This window comes from Mya arenaria, chromosome 14 (genome assembly GCF_026914265.1).
Source record: "Mya arenaria isolate MELC-2E11 chromosome 14, ASM2691426v1".
In the NCBI taxonomy this organism is placed as follows: Eukaryota; Metazoa; Mollusca; class Bivalvia; order Myida; family Myidae; genus Mya; species Mya arenaria.
Genome location: NC_069135.1, coordinates 28,220,189 through 28,243,248, shown reverse-complemented (window position 1 = coordinate 28,243,248; position 23,060 = coordinate 28,220,189). Strand labels below are relative to the sequence as shown.

The 23,060-nt window shown below is 34.8% G+C and overlaps 1 protein-coding gene across 1 annotated transcript; it reads left to right on the top strand.

The window, feature by feature from the left end:
* The first annotated feature begins 2,592 nt into the window (after positions 1 to 2,592).
* On the top strand, positions 2,593 to 6,040 carry LOC128215976 (uncharacterized). The gene is made up of 5 exons (XM_052922574.1): positions 2,593 to 2,604; positions 2,933 to 3,029; positions 4,460 to 4,552; positions 5,222 to 5,269; positions 5,457 to 6,040. The coding sequence occupies exons 1-5, from the start codon at positions 2,593 to 2,595 to the stop codon at positions 5,726 to 5,728; spliced, it is 522 nt and encodes a 173-aa protein (XP_052778534.1). The 3' UTR covers positions 5,729 to 6,040.
* Positions 6,041 to 23,060: the final 17,020 nt, after the last annotated feature.

The window sequence follows — 23,060 nt, the reverse complement described above, 5'->3', positions numbered from 1 at the left end:
CCATTTACGAGAGTGATTAATATAAGTTGTAATAGCTTGTTTCTCAATCATTGTAAAATTAAATAAGTTTTAAACTAATTAATCTTTATATGAACATCAACTTTTGATGCATATTTCATATTGATTGGCTCAACATTTTGATTAATAACAAAACAACATTATATTTTACAGCCCTTTCTGCCAATAAGAGATCCTTTGTTCAATAAAATTGCGATCATAAATCTTTTTTCATGTTTTTTTTAATAAGTTGAATGAAAATCTATCATATAAGATCATAATTGATTCTTGCCACTATAATTTGCCTGGTATTATTCAAACATCCCAGTAGCACTAGATTTTGCGGTTAAGTAGAATAATCCACAGTTCATTTTGTCATGTGCAAAATTATAAATTCATAATAAATATCATGAATTAATGTATAAAAGAAAATGTTCTTTCTCACAACTAGACTGTTGATTCTTTTTTTTTTAAAGCAGACAACACTAGAATGGGTAGAAGGCATCCTCATGTGTGCCATCATGGTATTGAAATCAGCGACATAAGCATTGGTATCTTTCATAATTATTATTTCATTTATTTGTTTTACAATAAACCAGTATACCAGTTTGATTTCTTGCCGGCCAAATGTTAGCCCAATACAATTTGATGATACTTTAAATAAAACAATACAGCCATTGTATGCATTTATCATAATTTGCCAAAAAAAGATTGTTTACATCAAGTATTTGAAAGAGAATATATATCTATCTAACCAAAGCAATTGACTTTAATGTGGTTGCATCTGATAGCTGATATTCTGTGAAATGTGATTCATAAATGTTTATGGATTTGCTCAATGAATTGTTTTGATACTGGTACGTGTTACTGCACGAGTACCAGCCTTAAAGAAATACTTTTGGAAATATTGACAAATGCGAAAAATTATTGTGGTACTTGTAATGTAGCTGGAAAAAGTGGGCGTCACACTGATGAAACTTGTATAATGCTTCTTGTTGTTTGTCAGTAAAAGATCATTTTCATTGTCATCTGATTCAATTGTAACCAGAAAGACATTTATAAAAAAAATATTTGGGTAAGAGAAATGTTTTATTATTGTAGAAAAACCTTCTGTTCCACGCACATGTAGAAGTAACTGTATTTACATGTACATTTTTATTTTAATCAGCTGAACAGTTGTGTAATTGTTATGTATTACACTCATTCTAACCACTGAATAACGGTTCAATGTATTATGTACCTCAAATATACATCATTCATGTGGTGGGAGGGATGCTAAGAAAGTGAACATTGAAGAAATACAAGCTGTATGAAGATTTGCATATCAGGTGTTGTTAAATTTAATATTTGAGAGAATGTAGGTTCTTCCAATCAACCAGGGCAGAAGGTTTCTGTACCACTCTCCTCCTTAGTGGCATGTACCACTCTCCTCCTTAGTAGCAAAGTGGAGCAATGTAACTCCCTTGTTTTATTCCCACTCCGCACAGCTCCAGTTCTATGCCATGGTTGATTAAAAAAAAAAATCAAGACATAATTTCATTAAGAATGTTTTAGGTGTTTTTAGTCTATTTATGCTATTTATTATTGACATCTGATGGGGTATGGGGGCATGAGTCCCACTTTAAGGTCACTCAGTTTTCCAGAAAAGAAGGCTTGAAGCCCATCACTAGCTACAAATCCAAACAGGAGAATAACTTCCAGCAGGCAAGTCAACCGACATCTAAAGATGCAGTGGCCAATGCATTCTGCCTCCCAGGACACACCACAAAAAGGGAAGATACCTAATGTATTTTGCCTTCTGGGAATGACCACAAAAAGGGGGAGATACGGAATGTATTTTGCCTTCTGGGAATGACCACAAAAAGGGGGAGATACGGAATATATTTTGCCTTCTGGGAATGACCACAAAAAGATGTGGAGATACCGAATGCATTCTGCCCTCTTGGAAAGACCACAAAGAAATTGAGGAGATTTGTAATGCATTCTGCCTTTTTGGAATGAAGTGGGGGAGAGAACTTGTGCGTTCTGACCTTGGTAAAGACCACCAAAAATGGGAAGATACTTGATGTATTCTGACTTCCAAGAAAGGGGAGATACCAAATACATTTTGCCTTCCAGAAAAGAACACAAAAAGTTGGGGAGATATGAAATGCATTCTACCTTCTTGGAAAGACCACAAGGAAGTTGGGGAGATATGGAATGCACTCTGCCTTCTTGGAAAGATCACAAAAATAGTTGGGGAGATACGGAATGCACTCTGCCTTCTTCGAGTAAATGGTTGGCCTCTGTGTGGTAGCTGTCTCAGGAATCTGATTTTACGATCAATTCACATGCCAATTTTTTTAGAATGTCCCAGTTTAGATACGCTATTTCCATTCTGTAGTCGAGGAATGTTTTAGCAATAAAATTTCCCAATTTAAGGGATGCCTAGTAGTATTTATGATGTTGAGAAGAATACCTTTGTGAAACTTATTGAGAATTTAACTCACTCAGTCAAGACTGTCTTGAGGTCAGACAACATTTAGTTGTTGTGTATAATTTTTTTCATTTTTTTTTTTAGAAATTCTTGACAGAAGTTCCTGAAGTTCCTGAAACATGAACAAACAGGTAATTCTAGACCAGGGTGTAGCCAGCTGTACGCAATTACGCATGTGTACAACAATTTTAAAAATAAAATAAATATGGCCAAAAATGGCATTGAATTCGAGGGCTAAGCTAAAAAATGATATTAGAATAAAAGAAAGATCAGCTAAAGTAAGCATTGCTTCTCTGTACCATATAGCTGACTGAGTCCAAATTTATCACTTGGTAACTACAGGGTTCGAATATAACTTTGAGGAGCACTCGCAAAATTTTGCGAGTGGTTTTTAAGGCAACTCGCAAAATGAAATATCAACTTGCATATTCATGTATTCTTACTTGTAATTGTTCACAGACAAGAGGTTTAAGGACCGTTGGCCTACTGCTGACCAGGGAGGGGGAGGAGGCCATTCTCGCCTTCATGAAAAATGCTGGGATACCCATTATCCGAGGTGGGCTACTTTTAAAAGTGTACATTGTGAAGGTATTTGAACAGATTTTTTACCCAATCTGGCCTTTTTTTAATGACGAGGGAGTGAGAAAAGGTTCATAGTTTGGATAGTTTTTTTTTACTCAAGACTTAACATTTCTCAACACAACTGTACAGAAACAGATAAAGAATCATTGGGCAATTGTTGTCTAGTCTTTGGTATTACTTGCTTTGTGAATTTTTGAGACAGAGCTTTTTCTAAAGTACCCAGTCTGACTACAGACTCATTCCGATAGCAAAAAATAAATTATTTGCAATCTTTAGAAAAAAAATCCCCGAAAGTGTTTTTTGTTTTTATGAACGTCTTATAACCAGTACTGTTTCACATTCTTACAAAATGTGATGTAATGTTTATATGTGATGTAATGTTTTTGGGGGTAATTGAATTTATGATGGCTTATTTCATCACATTCAGAGATCATATGTATTATTACACAAGTTATAATTTATTGTTACATCTTTTATAATTTATTGCAATAGATACTTAACCCCAAGGATTGATATTTTAGCAGTTTCATGTTTTTTTGAAAGGAAAGAAACTAAGCTTGTTCTTTGAACTTGAAATTTTCCCAATTCGGACAAATTTCATTGGAATTATTAAAACCGCCTGTGCCTTGCAAATTGGGAAAAAAAGTTGACTTTGGGAAAAATACAAAGTCCAGCCAAATGTAATGTGCATTCATCGAATTGGGAAAAATATATAAAAAATTTGGAAAAATGGATAGTTTTTCGGAAGGGGAAACAGCCCTTAAAAGGCAGTAAATTGCACCAAAAAAAATCACTGAAATTGTGGAACATAGGAAGTATGCTTTTCAACAAATTGACATGTGTAACAAAACAAATGTGTTGTATTCTAAAGTAAGTTATCATTGTTAATGTTTTTCAAAAATAAACATTCATGTAAAACAAATGGTTAGTTCATAGAATTAGAATACCCTTCTAAGTAACCATCCACCAATTGAATTCTTGTAACAGTTATTGCTCGTCATATTTTGCCTGGATGTACTGGATGTAAATGGACTGGAACCACCTTCCAACAGAACATTTAGCTACGAACTTTCAGAGCTGTCTTGTCAACTCATAAATCTCAAACTATGTTACTTTGCCATTAAATGCATGATTTCAAATTTTGTTGAATTTTACAACAATTAGCGATTTATGAGTAGTCTGCTGATGCCCTGATGACAGCTTAAAATTGAAAATGGAAGTTGGGACCACATAGATATGTTTTAGTGGTTGCCATTATAGTTGGTCCAGCTGTTAAGGTTGAGCAATCAAAGTTTTGTTCATTATCATTGTGTGGCATTATAACTGAAACATATTTATAAAAACATTGATTATTTTTAAAGAAATAAGATGTTGTTTTTAAATACCTTTTTTATTTATTGACAGCTGAAGGCGAGGTGGCCAATGAGTCCTGCCTCCCTGGTAAGAGGGGCAGGAGCCCATCACCAATTGCTCCTGCCCCAAAGCGGAGGAGGGCCAGTTAGTACATTTATCTTTCTTTCTGTCATCTCTTCATACAACCCATCAATATGTACATTTGTTGTCAATGATATTGTGTAAGAGTTGAATAGTTATAGTAAGCTTGCATGTGAACAACAAGTACAATAAAGAATGAAGAATAAGAAATCAAGATAAGCTCACTTCTGTTAACTGTCCTCTCTCTAAATAGTGGGAGTTTAGTGTTTATAGAAAGTTTATTTCTCATTTTTAGCTCTATTGGCCAAAGGCCAAAAGAGCTTATGCGATGGTAATGTGTACGTAGTATGTGCGTCTTTAAACAATCCTCGATAACACGAAACAGCCTTCAGTTTTGATTGCAACACGAAACAGCCTTCAGTTTTGATTGTATCTTGATGAAACCTGTATAGTATAACCAAGAAAAGCTCCAGATTATTTTTATTTGTTCCTTTCATTCTTTACTCATCATTAACCATGTGCTTTAAAAACAAAGAGCGATTGTAACCAGCGATTTAAAAAAAAAAAATTACCACCGGAAAAAAAGTTAATATAATGGTAAATATACATGTTCTGACATTTTTATGTATATATTATGCTGTGAAAGAAGATCCTTATATCAGGAGCTCTGCTTAAGTGACAAATTTTAATTGTATAATGAATATTGTTTTTCATTTGGAATTTTTCTTGCAGACCCTGAACCATTAACACCCATACGCCGCTCCAAAAGGATTCAGGAAAGTAAGTTGACTTCGCCTTACATGTTCTATATTTGTGTGTCTAACGTCATGTAAACATTTCAACCTTGTTTATAAAAATCATCATGCGAAGATTAATGTATGTTACCAATGGTATTACCTAATGTTTGTTACATTTAAAACTTTGTGCCAAGTTGTTTTGTTTTCATTTCACATTATACTCTGTTTAGAGAAAGAAAAGTCGCTGCCAATCGTCTGGGCGCTACCAGCCCCTAAAGCAGAAAGGAGGCCGAGCAATCGCCGGGGTCCTCAAGTCCTCCCATCCATTGAGGTATGTTCAAAACAGTTATCATATATATATATGTTCTTGTTTCACATTATACTCTGTTTAGAGAAAGAAAAGATGACACCAACTTCCCGGGCCCCACCAGCCCCTCGGCCCACCAGCCACATGTTTTTACATTTAAAACTTTGTGCCAAGTTTAATGTTTGTTACATTTAACACTTTGTGGCAAGTCCGCCCATCCATGGAGGTATTTTAAAAATAGTTATCAAATATAATTATATTCAGAAATGCATTATACAAGCTTACCCCAGAAAATAAAGAATGACAAGGGATCCAAGAAAAAACAATGTGACAGAGAAGGGAATATTGTTTTTCATTTATACTCTTTCTTACAGTTCTGAACTGACCACAGGGCACTCAGGCATGTTGTCGGAAACCAAGAAAGTATCAAGTGATAATAAGAGAAGTGAATTTTGTTTTTCATTAAGACTCTTTAAACCCAAAACCATCCCGTCCACTGCAGAGATCCAGTCGTATTCTTAAGAGTAAGTTGATCTACCTTCCAATATGTTTTTCATGTGTGATATAGCCCTTGAATCATTATTTAATATGGATGTTACTATTCCAGCCTTGTTTATATATTTGGAATCTTATTTCAAAAAAATAATTAAGTACCATGTTACCATGGTATTACTTCATTGGTGTCATATTTAAAATTTTGTGCAAATTTTTGTGAATGTTGCCATTTTGTATTGAAGTACTTTATTAATTTTACAATATATGCGGTTTTGAGAATGACCGTTCAAAGAAGGCCCCTAAAGAAGCTGGACAGGTCCCTCAAAAAAGGAGAGGAGAAGCGCCCCAAGGAATCACCGGGATCCTTAACATGAAATTATAATGTCATGTAATTGTATTTTGTCCAAATATATGATATAGGATCCAATCTGTCACATTGAGCCAGGTCCAGTCAGGTCATGTTGGGTCAGGTCAGACCTCATTTTGAGTGAGGAACGTTGGGCCATGTTGGAAGAGGCGTGGCTATAAATTGGTCTCAAGTCTGATCAAGAAAGGGTATGGTAGGAAATGGGGAGTGGAGGTGAGGGGGGGAAAGGAATAGAAAGGGATGGGGGTAGACCAGGAGGTGGGGGAGAGGAAAGGAATGGATGGGGAGGGGGCAGGAGAGTTGGGATGGAAGGGGGTGGGGTGGAATTGGGATGGAGGTAGGGGGGGAGGAAGGGCTATTGAAGGGGAGGAAAGGAAAGAAAGGGGCAAACTGGTGGAGGGCGAGGGAATGGTGAATTGGAAGGAAGGAGGAAATGGCGAAGGGTATGGGGCAAGTAGATTGCAAGTTAGGGAGGGAAATGTGATAGAGGGGTAGAAGCAGTAGGGGGAGGGTGTGTGGATAGAAATCCTCCTCTACCCATTTCCCTCTCATTTCAGCTACTGCCTCTTTCCTCCATTTCCCGTTATCCCTCTTTACCAGACTTTAGACCAATTATAACCAGACCTCTTCAAACATGACCCAACGTTTCTCACTCATTAGTCTGACCAGACCTCACCCAACATCACATGACCTAACCTCACTCAAAAAGAACTGACCAGACCCAGTATAGTAGGTTTGAACAAAATAGAACTTCACATGATCAAATTGGTGAACTATGATAACTGACAAATTGCATGATCTGACAGAACCACATTTAAATCAATTGAACACTTCTTAGACCAAAATTGACTTGACCATCTTGTGATTCAATGATTGCTGGCATGTGGTTGGTGTCTCATGAGTCTGACAGATATTCTGATATTTCACAATGGCAAAATTCTTTAAGATGTTCCAATTTTGATCAGATAACCATGCTATTTCCTACTCAATGACTGTTTGGCAATAACATATCCCAATTTAGGGGCAAATAAGTTCTTATTTTACCTAGTAATATTAATTGATGATGAGTAATTTTGCAAAACTAATATTAAAGCTAAAGCATTTAACCAACTGTCTTGAGATCTGAGAACATTTAATTGTTGTATTATTTGTTTTATTTTCAGAAAACCTGAAATCAAAGAAATAAGGAAAGATGATCTCACAGGTAATTCTTGTTAGACATTTGACTTTTTATGAAGAAACAATTGTTTTTTAATCTTCTTGTTATTAATGCTTAGATTCAGGGTCTAAGCCACATCAAACATAACGCTGTATTTGTACCAAAATTATACAAGGATAATTTATATGAACTCCTATATTTGAAGACATTCTTGCAGTGATATAAGGTCCCCTTGAGATCTTTTCAATATAATTCTAAGGATGCAAGACATTTCAGTCATAGCAAACCAGAGCATTTAGGCTATTTGGTATTTCATGTTTGTCGTTGCATTTGTTGAAATATTATACTAACCATTGCATTTTTCCCCAAATTATCATTTGTACATGAATATTCTTAATTGAGAGGGATAAACTGTCTTAACAGGACAGACAGATAAAGACATTGTGTTAGAATGACAATGTTAACATTTTGGAAGGAGACGCCGAAGAATGGCGACTGCAGTGGTGGCAAAGAAGCTGAAATCAAGGACAGGAATCAGTTATGACTTACTCAAATATTTTTCAACACAAATTTTAGCATTGATTAATAGAAAAAAACCTACACATTGAATCAGATGATGAGCTGCTTGACATTTTGGTGAAGAATCTCATGCCTTACAGTAATACCAACAAAAACAGCCGCAGGGGTTGTACGGGACCTGCAATAGGACAGGTAACTGGAAGCCATCCAGGGATCCTCAAGGTTCTGGTTGTTCAACATGAGTTTCAGCTTTAATGATGGTTAATACTGGTTTTAATGATGCCATACATGTTTGTTTCCTAAGTTAAAAGGCAAACTTCATATCCAATTCATGATCAAGAGCATCAACTCAGATATTTGAATCCAAACCAAGGATCAAATGCAATTATTATTTGGGTGTTTCAGACATGGAGATGCCAGAACATGACTCCATCCCTCCATGTTGAGTTATCCTTCCCTCTCGGGAGTTGTGAGAGACTGGAACACTATGCAGTCAATGTAACAGAGTGGGGCTAGCTAGGACAGATGAGCCCCAATGGTTGAGTCATCCTTCCCTCTAGGGAGTTGTGGGAGACTGGAACACTATGCAGTCAATGTAACAGAGTGGGGCTAGCTGAGGACAATGGGACGTTACCTTGACATGTATGATTAACAGTCATCCTTCCCTCTTGGGAATCCTGAAAGACTTGACATTGTTTCCTGGAGGAAATCCTTCAAGGTCCATGTTAGAGAGTGTGTAGAGATAGATAGAACAGAGGTTACCCTGACATATATGAGAAACAGATCTCGAGCTTGCAATTTTAAATTTGTTCATATATTATGATAAATATATGATAAGCTCATGAAATATGAAGTGACCTACTGACTAAAACATTCATTTAAGCTAGTTTGTTTTAAACACTAAAATATGGAACAGCATAAGCAGACTTTAAGAAGTTAGTTTAAACATAAAGGAACTCCTTTTGATCTTTAACATGTTTTTATCTAAACAATTTGTGAATATTTTTGTGCAACTCCAGCGCTAAAGTTAACCATTTTTAGGAATTTGTCTACCAATACATTTGAAGGGGAAGCATCAGCCTAATCTCGGGCAGCATTTACTCCACTTGTATACTGGTAGACTTCCTGGTTGCCTTACGCAGCTGGAGTATCCACAAAGTATCCATATTTCTTGGAATATGCTTTTAGCAGGAAACCTAGCTTTCTCAAGCAGACACTATTAATAAACATTTTCATTCTTGCCTTTTGTCCAAACCATTCCTATATATTTCACTCCCTGCTTAAAATCTGCTTATTACTTCTTCCTTTTGTGGCTGCTTGACACTATTAATTTGGAACTTTAACAACCTTCAAAGAAAATAACAAAAATACAAGCTTTAAGATTTTGGGGTATAAATGTCTTGAGGTGAAAAAAGTATGTGTGTTTTTTAATATGAAGTTAAAAAAGCCTACATATCATTAATGTTTTTGAAAAGGATGTTATTCTAACCAAACCTTTTTTTATTTTAAATGGTCATGATATTGGTTTACTTTGCTTGGATTAACTCCAGTTTATTTTGAGAAATCCACTTAAACATATACATGTTTGTCATTGTCATAGTAAATATATATTTTGATACATTATTTTTTTTTTGAATGTAGACCAAGTTTAACAAGGACATCCACAAAACCTTTCCCTTTTTCTATTCAGGCTCCAATTTCTCGAAACTTCTTAAGCTTAACAGGCTTAAGTTGCTTATTTCAATTTTAGCCAAAATACAAACTGAAAATGAATTCTGATAAATGAAAAATAGTTTATTCTGATAATCATAGATTATTCCTACAAAATTTCTAAAAAAAATTGAAGAAGTAAATATAACACATTTTATAGATCATCAAAAATAGTGAGATTAGCTTAATCCTGTTATAAGGGACTTCAGAAGTTTCGAGAAATTGGGGCCAGAACAGAAACAAAGTTATGGACACTCCAAAATACTAACATTCTGCCACCATTTCCATTGTTTGCAAGCCGACAAAATTAAGGAAGAACAACAAAAGAACAAAAATCTTGAACACGGCCAATAAGAACAGAAGAAGATCAATTAATCTTTTCAAACATGGCTGTTTGTTTAGGACATATCCGTATTTTGAAACAGTCATCAGTTGTTTGCTAGTGATTGTTCTGGGCACACTATCTCCATCCCCATCAAAACTCTCACTGTCCATCATTCCATTGTTGATGTCATCGTCTTGACCATTGGCAGTTTATTAACATTCTGTGGGATTGTATCTGTAATCTGGCAGGATAAGGATAATTTTGTCCATTTCCGTACTGCTATACATATAAATAATCAAACTTGTTTGCCATCTGATGAAAGAATGCAATATCAACTAACATTCTTCTTCTATTTCCGGTGTTTACAAGCCAACAAAATTAAGGTGGAAAAACAAAAGAACAAATATTTTGCAACAGTCATCAGTTGTTTGCGAGGGATTGTTCTGGGCAGCCATTTTTACTGCTCTTGTTTCACAAAATTTGCAATCAAAATAATATTTTAAATACTGTAATAGTAGTTTTTTCACATGTTAAGATTTTTTCCATTAGAAATGACTATTTTTGTACAACATAATCCAGCACACCCAAGCCACAAAGTAACCATCAAAGTTCAATTCTGGTATTAAACAGTCACCAGAGAAAACAACAGGGTTGCTTCAAGCTGAATTCAAGCAGTGTGATAGAGACATGTTTGTGTTGGCAATTGTCCAGCGAAGATGAAATAAATCTGGCACATACTAACATTAAATAACCCAAATTAAACAATATACGAAAATCTATCCATGAAAAACTAAGGAAAGCTATGGGTGAAGATACTGAATATGATTTGTGAACATGCAGAAGTTTCTGCCTTTCCCAAGATATTAACAGGGACCTTATTCACCCTAGTAAAAGGGATGGAAGGCCTAATGGATATGTGTTGGTGAAAAACAAATAAAAAAAAAACACATATCAAAGAAAAGCCCGACATAATGTGATCTAGGGATGGAGATGCTAGGAAAGACTCATGCAATATGATCATTTTGTAACTTCTGTATATATATTGTTTTGCTTGTCACTGTATAGATTATTTTTTTCATTGTTGACGGCCATTTACATTATTTTTAATATATCATACAATATCATAGTTATTTTATATATAATATATATATATATTAAATGATTTTATGAAATATGTTCTTTGTTCATTCCATTTTTTTTTTGCTCAAGTAAAAAGTAACTTCTAATTCAAATCAAATATTTGACCATACTAACTAATATTTAGCCAAGTTGTTGCAGATATTGACACGCTGACTAATCGACATCAAGTCGAATAAACTATAGAAAAGAAGCATTCAACAGATTTTAATTTGGAGTCAATTAACTCTGGAATTCAATAGTAGAAATCAATCCTGTATATGAAGCCCTAAAAAGATGGAAAAAACCAACACTTGATGCAGGGCAGACACAGACACCGATTTGAACCACCAGACTGGCCTCTTAGACTAAGTCCCAACCAGGGCGCAAGCCCCTACATGTGGAAAACATAGCCACAAGCATTACTATAAATACAGCAGGTTGTGACAAGGAGGCACTGACAGGACATACAGCAGCAAGTTTTCATTTTACACTAAATCTTTGTTTTTGATTGTATTTTTGGTTGAATATAGATATATGATGGTGCAATTTGTTTACATCATAGGCAGTGCATCTAGAATAATGCAGGACTATAAAGTACTTATCAAATAGACAAATATCCTGAATACATCTATATTATATACACAACGGTAACACTAGGCAAACAAAGAAAGGAAAAAGAATGAAATATTTCTGGGCTTTGGCTTTGCAAATTTGTTATATTAAAACTTATATTATATTTGAATGTTTGCTTATCTTTGATAAAGACATAATGCAATAAATTCTTATTCTACCTAGAGCCAAAAGAGTGATGGCATTATCATCGTACAAAAGGCACTCTGAAATGAAGGTTCTTCAGGATGTACTAAGTATAGTTAGTTTAAACTTATTATTTTACAATGTTTATGGAACGAGTTATTACAAAATGATATTGATAATTCTTGTTGGCATCGTGTTATACCAGAGTGTGGTCTTGTGTTGTGAGGAAAACCAGAGTACCTTGAGGAAACACACTTGTCTGGCATGGTGACCTCAAACAACTCAAATGTGCCCAGGCAAGAAATCGAACCCGGGTAGCCTAGGTGAGAATAGGCAAAGAACTGCCCTTACCAGACAAGCTAAATAAACTAGTATAAATAAAACTCAAAACAGCGAAATGTGTAAAAAAAAACATTCAAAGATATGTTTGACAGGATCGAAATGCCTTAGTCATGAATTGCCATTTAACTATGAAGGTGATATTGTTGTCTAAACATATGAAGCAATTCACTCCACACACCTTTGCCAGGAGGCTGACCATTCACTGTCATAGAAATTATTAGGCTTAATTTAAAGAGCATTTAATCAAAATGTTGCATGTGTTATTCAACTTAACACTATTATAACACTCACTATACCAAACCATTTGTAGTCTTAACACTTGACACTTCTCCTATCTGACACAATTGACAAGGTCAAACAGGTTTACAAACGGCGCCTTTTTTGTAAACAAATTTGACCATATCAAAAAGCAAATAACAAAATGCGGCAAATGAAAGACTAAAAACCAGTTTGAGACACTCGCAAGACCAAAGGTAGGAATAATGATTTTGAGCCAAAAAAATTATTTACAAATCTGAGAGATTTTTAGACAAATTTCTTTTGCTGGATGGTTTCCATGGTGAATTGACTTTGAAACCTTCAATGAGAAATAGTTTTTAATCCTACTAAGGAATTGAAATTCAGGACTTTTGTTCGTAAGGAAATCTCATTATAACCTGAACTTTATCCGGGCCTCAACATTTATGTATAGTTAATCAAACAATTTGGTATTACATTTTAAAGTATGAACAATAATCATTAATATAATATAGATCACCTTCAATGGCAGTCAGTAACCTCAACCTACAATGAAAATAAAGTTATGACAACTACTGCTGATTGTACCATTATTAATTTAGCCTAAAAAAAGAATGTCCGACATGTATTACTGTGTTAAATGTGTTGCTGATATGAATACCTTCCATATGCAAGGATGGTAAGGATAGGACAGTATGTAACGTGACAAACGAAAATTCCTATATTATCGCCAGATCATCCTTTCTTGATTCAGCTAACTGTATGTCGTCGCCATGGAAATAGGAGCCTCATAGGTGAGTGTATGTCAGGCTGCAGCCTCCTCCACCTGTAGTGGTTAGGAACACAATAAAGTTATGCAGACTAAACAAAATAGGTTAAAGCTATATACATACATTATACATGTTACTATACAACATAGATCCAGCATCTGCTTACACTTCAACAGTGGCTGGCACAACAAACAAGATCCCCTGACTTCAGAGAAATTATTAAAATAAAGTAGTGAAAAATTATGTAAACAAGAGATGTTTGTCAAACATTATGTTATGTTTTTATGTTTTCAGGGCTATAGTACACAATACACAATTGATGAAAGGCATACCATTTTCTTATACTGGTCGGCACTGCTGTAGAACACATGTACCCGGATCCTTAAACTGATAGGCAAATAGCGTTGTTGACGTCCCAACTCGAGCTTGAGCTTCGGCCAGGGCGCGGAAACCACCATAGTCAAACTGTGAGTTGGTGTTGAATTGGTTGTTCCTTAAAAGTAATTATTAATAATAAGCTTATTGTTACTGTAGTTGAATTCTAAGAGTTGAAATGCAAAACATGATTTTGATGTTTAACAGGGTTTGTATTCACTAAAGTCTTAATTCTGAGTTTAAGACTCAGATTCAGAGAAGGGCAAATTAAAATTTGTTGTAAAAATGCTAAATTAGGAGCAAAAATTGTAAATATTGTTGTTTCTGTCACAAAACAATCAATATACAATCAGACACAAGTGTTTGTAAAACTAGTTGTATTTAAGTTATTTTGCAACATTTAAAAAAATTCAATTTTCAGAGTCTGAGACTAGACTAAGATTAAAGACAACAGTGAATACCGACAAGGGTCATGATTACGAACAGTCTCAAGTCTGAGTTCAGTCTCGAGTGGAAAAACTTCAAATCTTCATTTCATTGAAACTTTCAGTCTAACTTTCTAGGTTTCTGTAGTTCTGATGATGAAATTAACTGAATTTTTATACTATTATTATTCACATTTACTTTTTGTAAAAGGAATAAAATAAAGATGATTCTTAATTTAATAAAAATGCTTTTCTGATAAAGAGTCTAGACTTGGACTTGAGACTGCTCAAAATCATAACCACAGGTCTTGAAATTTTTCTAGAGCAGAGAAACCAACAAAGTGGAGTTGTTTTTTGCTATACTTATTTATTTAAGCATGACAATGACCTTAACATATCTTTTGTTTGTGTCTATTCACTCAACTGTGAATTGAAGTGCTTAAGAGAGCTTGTGGGAGAGTGTGGTCTTGTGGGGTTAACTGGAGTACCCCAAGAAAACCAACTTGTCTGACTTGGTGACCACAAACCAGGTTGGGAATCAAACCAAGGTGGATTAGGTGAGAAGCAACACACTAACCACTGCGCTAACGGGACACCCAAAGCTTCCAAGAGTTTGTTCTGTTTTATAATTATTTAACTGAATGCCCCAAAATAGGGATTTGTTTTTAGTATCAAAATATGAAAGAAACTTATAACAACAAAGTCAGTGAAGTTAAGAAAGTGCAATGCTTTACCTGTCGTAGATTGGATAGTTATTATTATCAACCGCCCACATCATAAAGTCAGCATACTCCAAGCATACAATCGGGTTTGCGATTCCTGTGTAGTTTACGCCTGATAACATAGTTGTTGCCAATAAACGACTTTGACCAGTGTGATTGTAGGTACTGTCCTGTGTTGCATTTCCGGTTATGTTTGTCTTGACATTATTGTCGATAAAGGCAACTAAGGCGTCAGGGTCAGGCTCATAAACTCCTGCAAAAAAGTTAAATTGGCAATGAATACTTGGACCTACAATATCATCCCAAGATGTCAACACTACATCATTTCCCAAGGATCATGAAGGGACACCACCAGTTGAAATCAAGTGTTCCTACCTTAAATCAGTTGCCCCTCCAAAAACTTGTCTTGGCACCTTTCCGAAAAATTGTCTTTAGTACATGTTTTAGTATGGGGTTTTATTTGCCTCGTTTTGTTTTACACAGAATTCCACATGACATAAGGTGTAGATATATATATATATATAAAGCTGCTTTAATGTAAGTACTGTATTAAAACATGAAGAAACCCAAAATGCTTAGAATCCATATGTTATGGATGAAATGCTAGGAGTGCGAATCATAGTGAGTATTCAACAGAGTTTGTTTGCATGTTTTGACATTGATGTTCAACGTTATTTTACTAGGCTTCAGAGGTCAAAATCTAGTGTATTGCTATTCCTCAAAAATATAAAGAATCAGTTACAAAGTATAAAAACAATTTGCCTTCAAATAACAACAATGCATAAACCTTACCCATGAAACCTGTGTCTGTACTGATCATGAAGTACACAGAGTGTTCTGAATTGTCCGAGTCATCACATTGGTCTGAGTTTAAGGCATTCTCCGAGTTAATGGTGGCTGTCATCGAGGATGATACATTCTGTTTCTGTAAACATGATAAAACCCACATATATACAAATTGTATACAAAACGTGAAGTATTTCATGATATGTTCAAATATTTTTTAAATACTGCAGATCTTAAGTGTATCCATTAAACTTCCAAATCATCAAAAATTTGAAAGTTAACAACAATCACGTTTTAATAACATTGTTAACACTAAGTTCTGAACAATTATTTCACAGATTCAAAAATATGTACATACCACAACATTTCCATCAGCGTCTGACAATTGTAGATGTGGCTCATCAGGGGCGTCTGCACATAACCATTCAAGACGGTGCGCGGAGGCCTTCCTACAAGCCACGTTACACATCGCTTCAAGATTATCCACCTTGCGAGTCCATATCCGCTTTTGGGCATAGAATCCTAGGTACTTTTCTTCCCCACAGTACTGAAGTTAGAAAAAAACAACATCAAGTTTAATCTTAAAGGCAAGATTTAAAGACTGGCAACACTTAAGTATATTTCAAAATCATCTGGCCGACACAGGCGTATGCTCTTCTAAAAAATAATAAATCATTATGGTTTTTCTACTAACAGAACTGAGATTTTAAAAAAACACTTCAGCTTCAATTTAGTTCTGCTTGGTAGCCATTTCAATAAAGGATTTAAGTCATAACTATAATAATCTAAAATCTGTATAAATGTCACTATGGAAAAACATTTTCTCATCTTTCTATTTATCTTGGTTTAATTCACTCAAATATGTAGCAAAATAATGGCACTATAAGATCTCTATTAAAATGCCCCCCTTAAGTTTTATATACTGAAGACCGCGTCTATAGGGATACATGTTTGCAATTGTCAATGGGGAAGTGTATATGGATAAATTTTACTGTAGTGTTTTTGTATTGACTGGTCACCGGTCATACGAGTTCATTATTTTATAAATTTACTTTCTGTGAAAACGATTTATATACACGCTGTGGTATTAAATAAGCATGTGAGAATTTAAGGGCATATTGTGAATATAGTTTAAATTATGCATTTGATAACAAAAATAAGTGCCTTAACACGAAATTAATTGACTAATTTAAATTTAAGTGATATAAAATGAAAGTAAAAAGCTTAATTCACACAATTTTACTAACAAATATAAGTTGCAATAACGAAATTAACACAATTTAAAACAAACATTAATGAATCAAAGTAGGCCGAAAAATATCAGGTCGAAATGATATCTCGGCCGAATCGACCCGACACCAATAATTTCATCGGTGATGATGCAAGGTACCAGTCTAAATAATTTGGGCATGCCGGAGATGACTGAGTAACTACGATCTAGAACGTTGATTAAACTGTCATAGTTCAGCTATGTCCATGTTTATTCGGAATGTTAACAATTGTATATATTGTCACATGACTTTATTGAGCCAATTGGGTATCGATATTTTTCACGTATTATATTCAATAAAACCCATTCAGCCGCGTCTTTAATGCCTAGCATCAACATTCGTCTTGTTTATATATTGAAACAGTCCTAGTAGATTGACCCTATCCATGATTATAATAATGATGAGTACATTGCGTTATACAAATTAATAAAAATCTAATAAGTGATAAGCTTTTAACTGTATTATCCTGTATATTTCAAAATAAGCTTGCCTGCTCAAGAGGTACAAAACTACACCAACACAATATCAATAATTTCTCCTACACAGGGAACGTAATAGCTAATTAAGTCACAATTAGTGTGTTTTTTTTTAATTAAGCCCCCATATACCTGATATTTGCAGGTATACTCGAATTCTGCAGCATTCTTACAAGTCCCATTCTGGAACCTGTATTCATCATTTTTACAGTTTTCCATAACATCTCTTTCACAATCATTATCTCCAGATATTTCCTTGAATCCAGCAGCACATGGGCATTGCCTGTCTGTTTCCTATAACAGAAAAGGTTAGTAAGTAGCTATGCTTTGATTCATTAAAGTGAGACTCCTATTCAAAATCAATACATACACATGTAATAACAAACATAAATTTTGACTACCGGTACTTTCTAAATAATGCATTCATGGAAAATATTGATTACTGATAACAAGATTGTAACCATGTATTTAAAAGCTGAAAACGCAAAAATATTAAATGATTGGTGAAAGCTAAAAGATTTACTGCAATCTTCTATGTCTCATAAGGTAGAAAAACCCTGTTTTCTGCACCTCTCTTTCAAATTAAACTCGGTATCCTTTATAAGAACCATTTAAGAACTGTTTTCTACATTTATTCATCCTTTTTAACATTATTATATCAAAACAATTGTATATATGCTGATAAAAAAATCTTATCCTTATGTGAAAATCCCCTGGAATTCTGAACAAAAAATAAGACAAAATCTCACGTAATGGTCTCACTATCTTAAAGGCATGTATGCACACTACAGATCTGTTGATTGTCAAAAAATTATCTCAGGCCAGTAATGGCCTAGTTTAATCCTCCTATACTATAAGTGACCCCCCCCCCCCCACAAAAAAAAAAAGAAAAAAAAGAAAAGGGTATTGTACACAGAGCTTTTTCTGCCCATTTTGGGAAAAAGACCCTAGACATTTTCGGAAATTTAGCGTCGTGAAAATGCCAAAATTGGGAAATTTTACAGTTGAACATAAAAGCGGTCTAGTCTCCTACAAATTAGGAAATGATTTAATATTAGTTGATTTTCCCTTCAAAAGACCCACAATGGCTGAAATATCAATCCTTGGGGTGTAAATATATATTGCAACTAGAACTCCGCGAGTCGGATGTGTCGCCTGACGAATTATTTACTGTCGACATTATAGCTGTTAGATTGGCATTTTATTCATTTATAGACAATGATGTTGCCATTTAACTTCAAGTGGCATTTGAACCCTCAATCAGATATACCTACGGAATAAGTTTCAGGTTGAAACCTCCTATAGTTTACGAGATATGCCACGGACAAAACCTAAGCAAGAAAATTAACAAAGGGCAATAACTCTAAAAATATGGCAGCAAGAGTAACGGTTCTTGTGCACTGCACTTGCCCTCAATGAGATCTATTTAGCTATGAAGTTGATACCTCTTATATTCTTCAAGATATGCCCCGGACAAAACTTCAAGCATGAAAAATAACAAAGGGCAATAACTCAAAAAATATGGAAGCAAGAGTAACAGTTCTTGTGCACTGCACTTGCCCTCAATTAGATCTATGTACATATGAAGTTTCAAGTTGATACCACTAATAGTTTAGGAGATATACCCCGGACAAGCGAAAATGGGACGCGGACGCCGCCGCCGACAAAAGTAACCCCTATATGTCGTCTTTTCAGGCGACACAATAAATCATGACAGATTATATTTCATATTTCAGATCTCTGAAAGTGATGAAAATCAATGATTTCTGAGTTCAATTACCAAAAATACTTCACATAACATAATTTATTAGGATGATAAAAATGAACCAGTACAGGTTAAAAGGATTTCTAAAAAAAATTATTTTTTTTTGGATTGGGATTTTTTTTTCCTGAAGATTGGGAAAAATATCTTATATTTTGCTTTGGGAAAGGGTCCGATAGTCGGACCCGTGGGTACTATAGAAAAAGCCCTGGTACATAACGTCTGTGTATTGATCTTAATCTAATTGCTTGAATAATCTGCTGTGATGTTTTATTTTAGAAATGGACCCTAAATGGCATTGTGCCAACAAAAAAAACTGGAAATTAGCCCATACTGTGACATCAATGCAATTAGCAGGAGATGCACAGGAGAGGATTGTCATGCCAAACATTCCTTAAACTAGGCCTATAATCAAGTTCAGACTCGAAGAGTGTTCGTCAAATTGGAAAGTTTGATAAACATTCATGCTTCTCATGTTATGACCTGGGATGTTTACCAACTTGGACTCTTTTCAAGACCTGTTCCTTAACTAAATCGTTGGCAATTCATTTATGTATTTTAATTCTTGATATAGGTGTACAAGAAATAAATGACATATTATGACAAGCCTGTGTTAAGACGGAACACCACAACATCGACCAAGAAATCATCACCTTAAAAATAGCTAAACAGAATAAACTGTCATACCTGGAAATCTCTCCCATTTCCTGAACACTGACAAGTTGGTTGTCCAGTCAGCGGTTGTTGCGCCTCTCCTCCACAATAGAAGCAACCAGTTTGACCAGTCAGATGGTTGAAGTGGTTAATCGGGCAGTTTTGACAGTCACTAAGGGCGGTCATACCTTCCTCATAATTGTATGTGCCGGTGGGACCACCAGTCTCATAGACGGAGGAATCTGTGCAGTAGTAGCCTATGCAGACATATTTTTCAAATTAAAGTCTGTATTTTATTAAAAGCAAGATACATGTAGAACACCATTATACATGATTGTGATTTTTTCTATTGTTAAACAAAGTGAAAAAGATTGTTATCAAGCAGCAGGTGATGCTGATTTTCCTAAAGTTTTTTTTTAATCTATGATCTATGTAAGAAATGAATATGAACTTTTTTAATCTGTGTAAGAAATGAATATTTACGAGAGCTGAAATTGCAGTTATAAAATTTAAATGTAAACCCACATGGAATTTATCATTTTTTAAACATGATTTTTACCTGGTGGGCAAAGATATGACTGTCCCATTTGGTCCAAAGCTATATGCCAAATCGCTGTTGTTTGCAACGGGGTTATCGGACATTGCCTTGTCAAGACAGACAACTCCTGCTCGACAAGGGAGACAACCGCTACCATCTGCCACACTATAGTACCCTCCATGACATGGTTCACATGTGTCATCAAATGTTACATGCAGGGCGCCAATTTTCTCCCCGTAGCTGGCAGGGCACATGACGGGTTCAATGGCTCCTGAAAAGTGAAACGGCCATCAAAATAAAACATCTGAATTAAAACGCTAAAATTCACAGTATAGTGCTTAACATCAGACATTGCAAAACACACAGCTAAGTTTAAATCTTAACCAAGCCCATAAAGCATTTAACCAGAGGGCAGAGCTTGCAGCTAGACTCCTGTTAATTCTGACCTGTGACTCATGAATTTTATTTATATTTATAACTTGTTAAAGTTAAGGTTTTTCATACCTCATTTGCTTGTGACTTAAGGCTTAATACATTACATTTCCACTTAAAAAATTGTAAAATTCCTTTGTCTATTTTTTTTTCAACAATGGATATGCTCCACATCGGCAATGGAATCATTGATATTATGCTTCATGCACCTAAATAAAAGCAAAAACTCTTACCGGCATCCGTACAATTGCAAGTATCGAAATATTGTCCAGTACAGTAGCTACCAGGCGGACATTTTGTAGGCTGTGTGGCGTTTTCAGGGCAGTAGTATGCAGGTGGACAAGAGATCTGAGTCTCAAGAGTTGTTGCAGTGGGAACCTGAAATTTAGAGCATACATTCCTAAGGCCTTAAGAAAAATACATTTGGTCAGGTAATCCGACACTACCTACAAAATATTTGCAGACCCTACCGTTTATAAAGGCATTTGGTAAAAAATATAATATATATATTTTTTTATTTTTTAAGTGAGTTTTAATATGTACCATATTTCCCAGACTATAAGGCGATCTGTTTATAAGACGACCCTTAACTTTGCCCATGAAATCTGGTGTTTTTGTCTAGACTCGGTCAATTTTTAAAGCAAATCCAGCACTTAAATATCATCAAGTCTGAGATAATGTTCCAGCTAAACAGACAATTATCAACTTTTTTTTTTTGTACAGCCAAAAGTTAAAAACATTTAAAGCTTTATATTGATTACTTATCACGACATTCTCCAATGATGACAATTTCGTTCTTATATAAAGCCTTAAAAAAATAACCACCCTACCTGTTTTTGTAAAGATGTTACCCTAAATAAACCATTTTTGATTTGGCCTATTAAGGAATAAATATTTTTATAATAATTACAACTCATGTATACACTTCATTATTCAAGAGACCTAATTTTCATGTATAACACTAAGCCAAAATTTTCAGTATTCTGTTTCATCTTTGCTTATGAAATTACATTATTTATTTTAATTTTTTTTTGGGGGGGGGGGGGGGGGGGGGGAATGTATTAAACTAACCAGAAAACATTCAAAATGTTCAGTACTTTACAAAACAAAGCCAAAAACATAAAATCTCTCACAGGTCTGAAAGAGTGCCCTAATTTAAGAACTAGTTTTAGACACATGCAGCCAAAATTTGTATAAAACTGGATAATTCTTTGGTTTCGTTGGTTACTCTAAATGTTTATTGATTGGTCAATCTTACCCAGTAATGACTATTAACCAATCAAATTGTTTGCATGCGCAACCAAAAGATTACCTGCGGATTATAAACTCATTCAGATTTTTAAAATAATTTACCCGGCTGGGGCGGCATTCAATATCATTCTTATCCTTGTCCTTAGACATGTATTAGTATATCCTTTCAGTCTATTGGCTAGTTATTTTTTTAGTCCAATCAAAACACTTTAAAAAAAATTAAGTTAAAAATAAGGTGGTTATAGAATAACGGCCCTGATCATAATTACATACCAAGCTAAATACATACCAGCTTTGCATTGCCTGACAAGATCAGCTCCCTCTGGACAATACTGGCCGTCTTCACAAGGGTATCCCCCAAATGTCATATTCGTGTCAGGACAATACGATCCGCTGGGACAAGGGAAGCATTCTAGCTCACTGGAGGCAGCAGTTACATCCCTTGAAATACACAACATAAATTGACCATGAAGTTTAAAGGTACTCTCTCATGTTTTGGGAACAAACATGTGCATCTGAAAACACTTTTTTTATCATTAATTCATTGTATGACATCAAAATTGTGGAACAAAATACAGTTAAAGTATAAAACAGTTTTTTTGGTTTTAGTGGCGTGCCAACGCACACCAGTATAGTCAAGAAAAAACAGAAAACCAACACCACAAGGACTTTTATTTTTTTTATAGATATTTTGACTTCTTAACAATACATTGACAACACCATGTGAAAATGTCTATCAACCAATGAATCACACAACAACAAAGCTGAAATTAAGCAACAACAAAGCTGAAATTAAGAGATCGTTAGCGTTGTTAACACAAATGAAAATTTGGGTCTTTAAAGAAGACATTTGGGCCAATAACAATATTGCTGAAGGGCTCCAGCTTTTGGAATCTAAGTTTAAAGACTCCTCTTGACTTACAAAAAGTTCATTTTACCAAATCAAGAGCAAGTACCTTTAAGCTGAATGTGTAAAACGGGTCAAGTTTTTGGTTTTATTTATCCTTAGAGTTTATTGATTGGTCAATATTTATCC

Coding starts and splice junctions, on each gene's coding strand:
- LOC128215976 (XM_052922574.1), top strand. Junction 4,553..5,221: donor CCCAAAGCGGAGGAGGGCCA/GTTAGTACATTT, acceptor TTTTTCTTGCAG/ACCCTGAACCATTAACACCC. Junction 5,270..5,456: donor CTCCAAAAGGATTCAGGAAA/GTAAGTTGACTT, acceptor TACTCTGTTTAG/AGAAAGAAAAGTCGCTGCCA.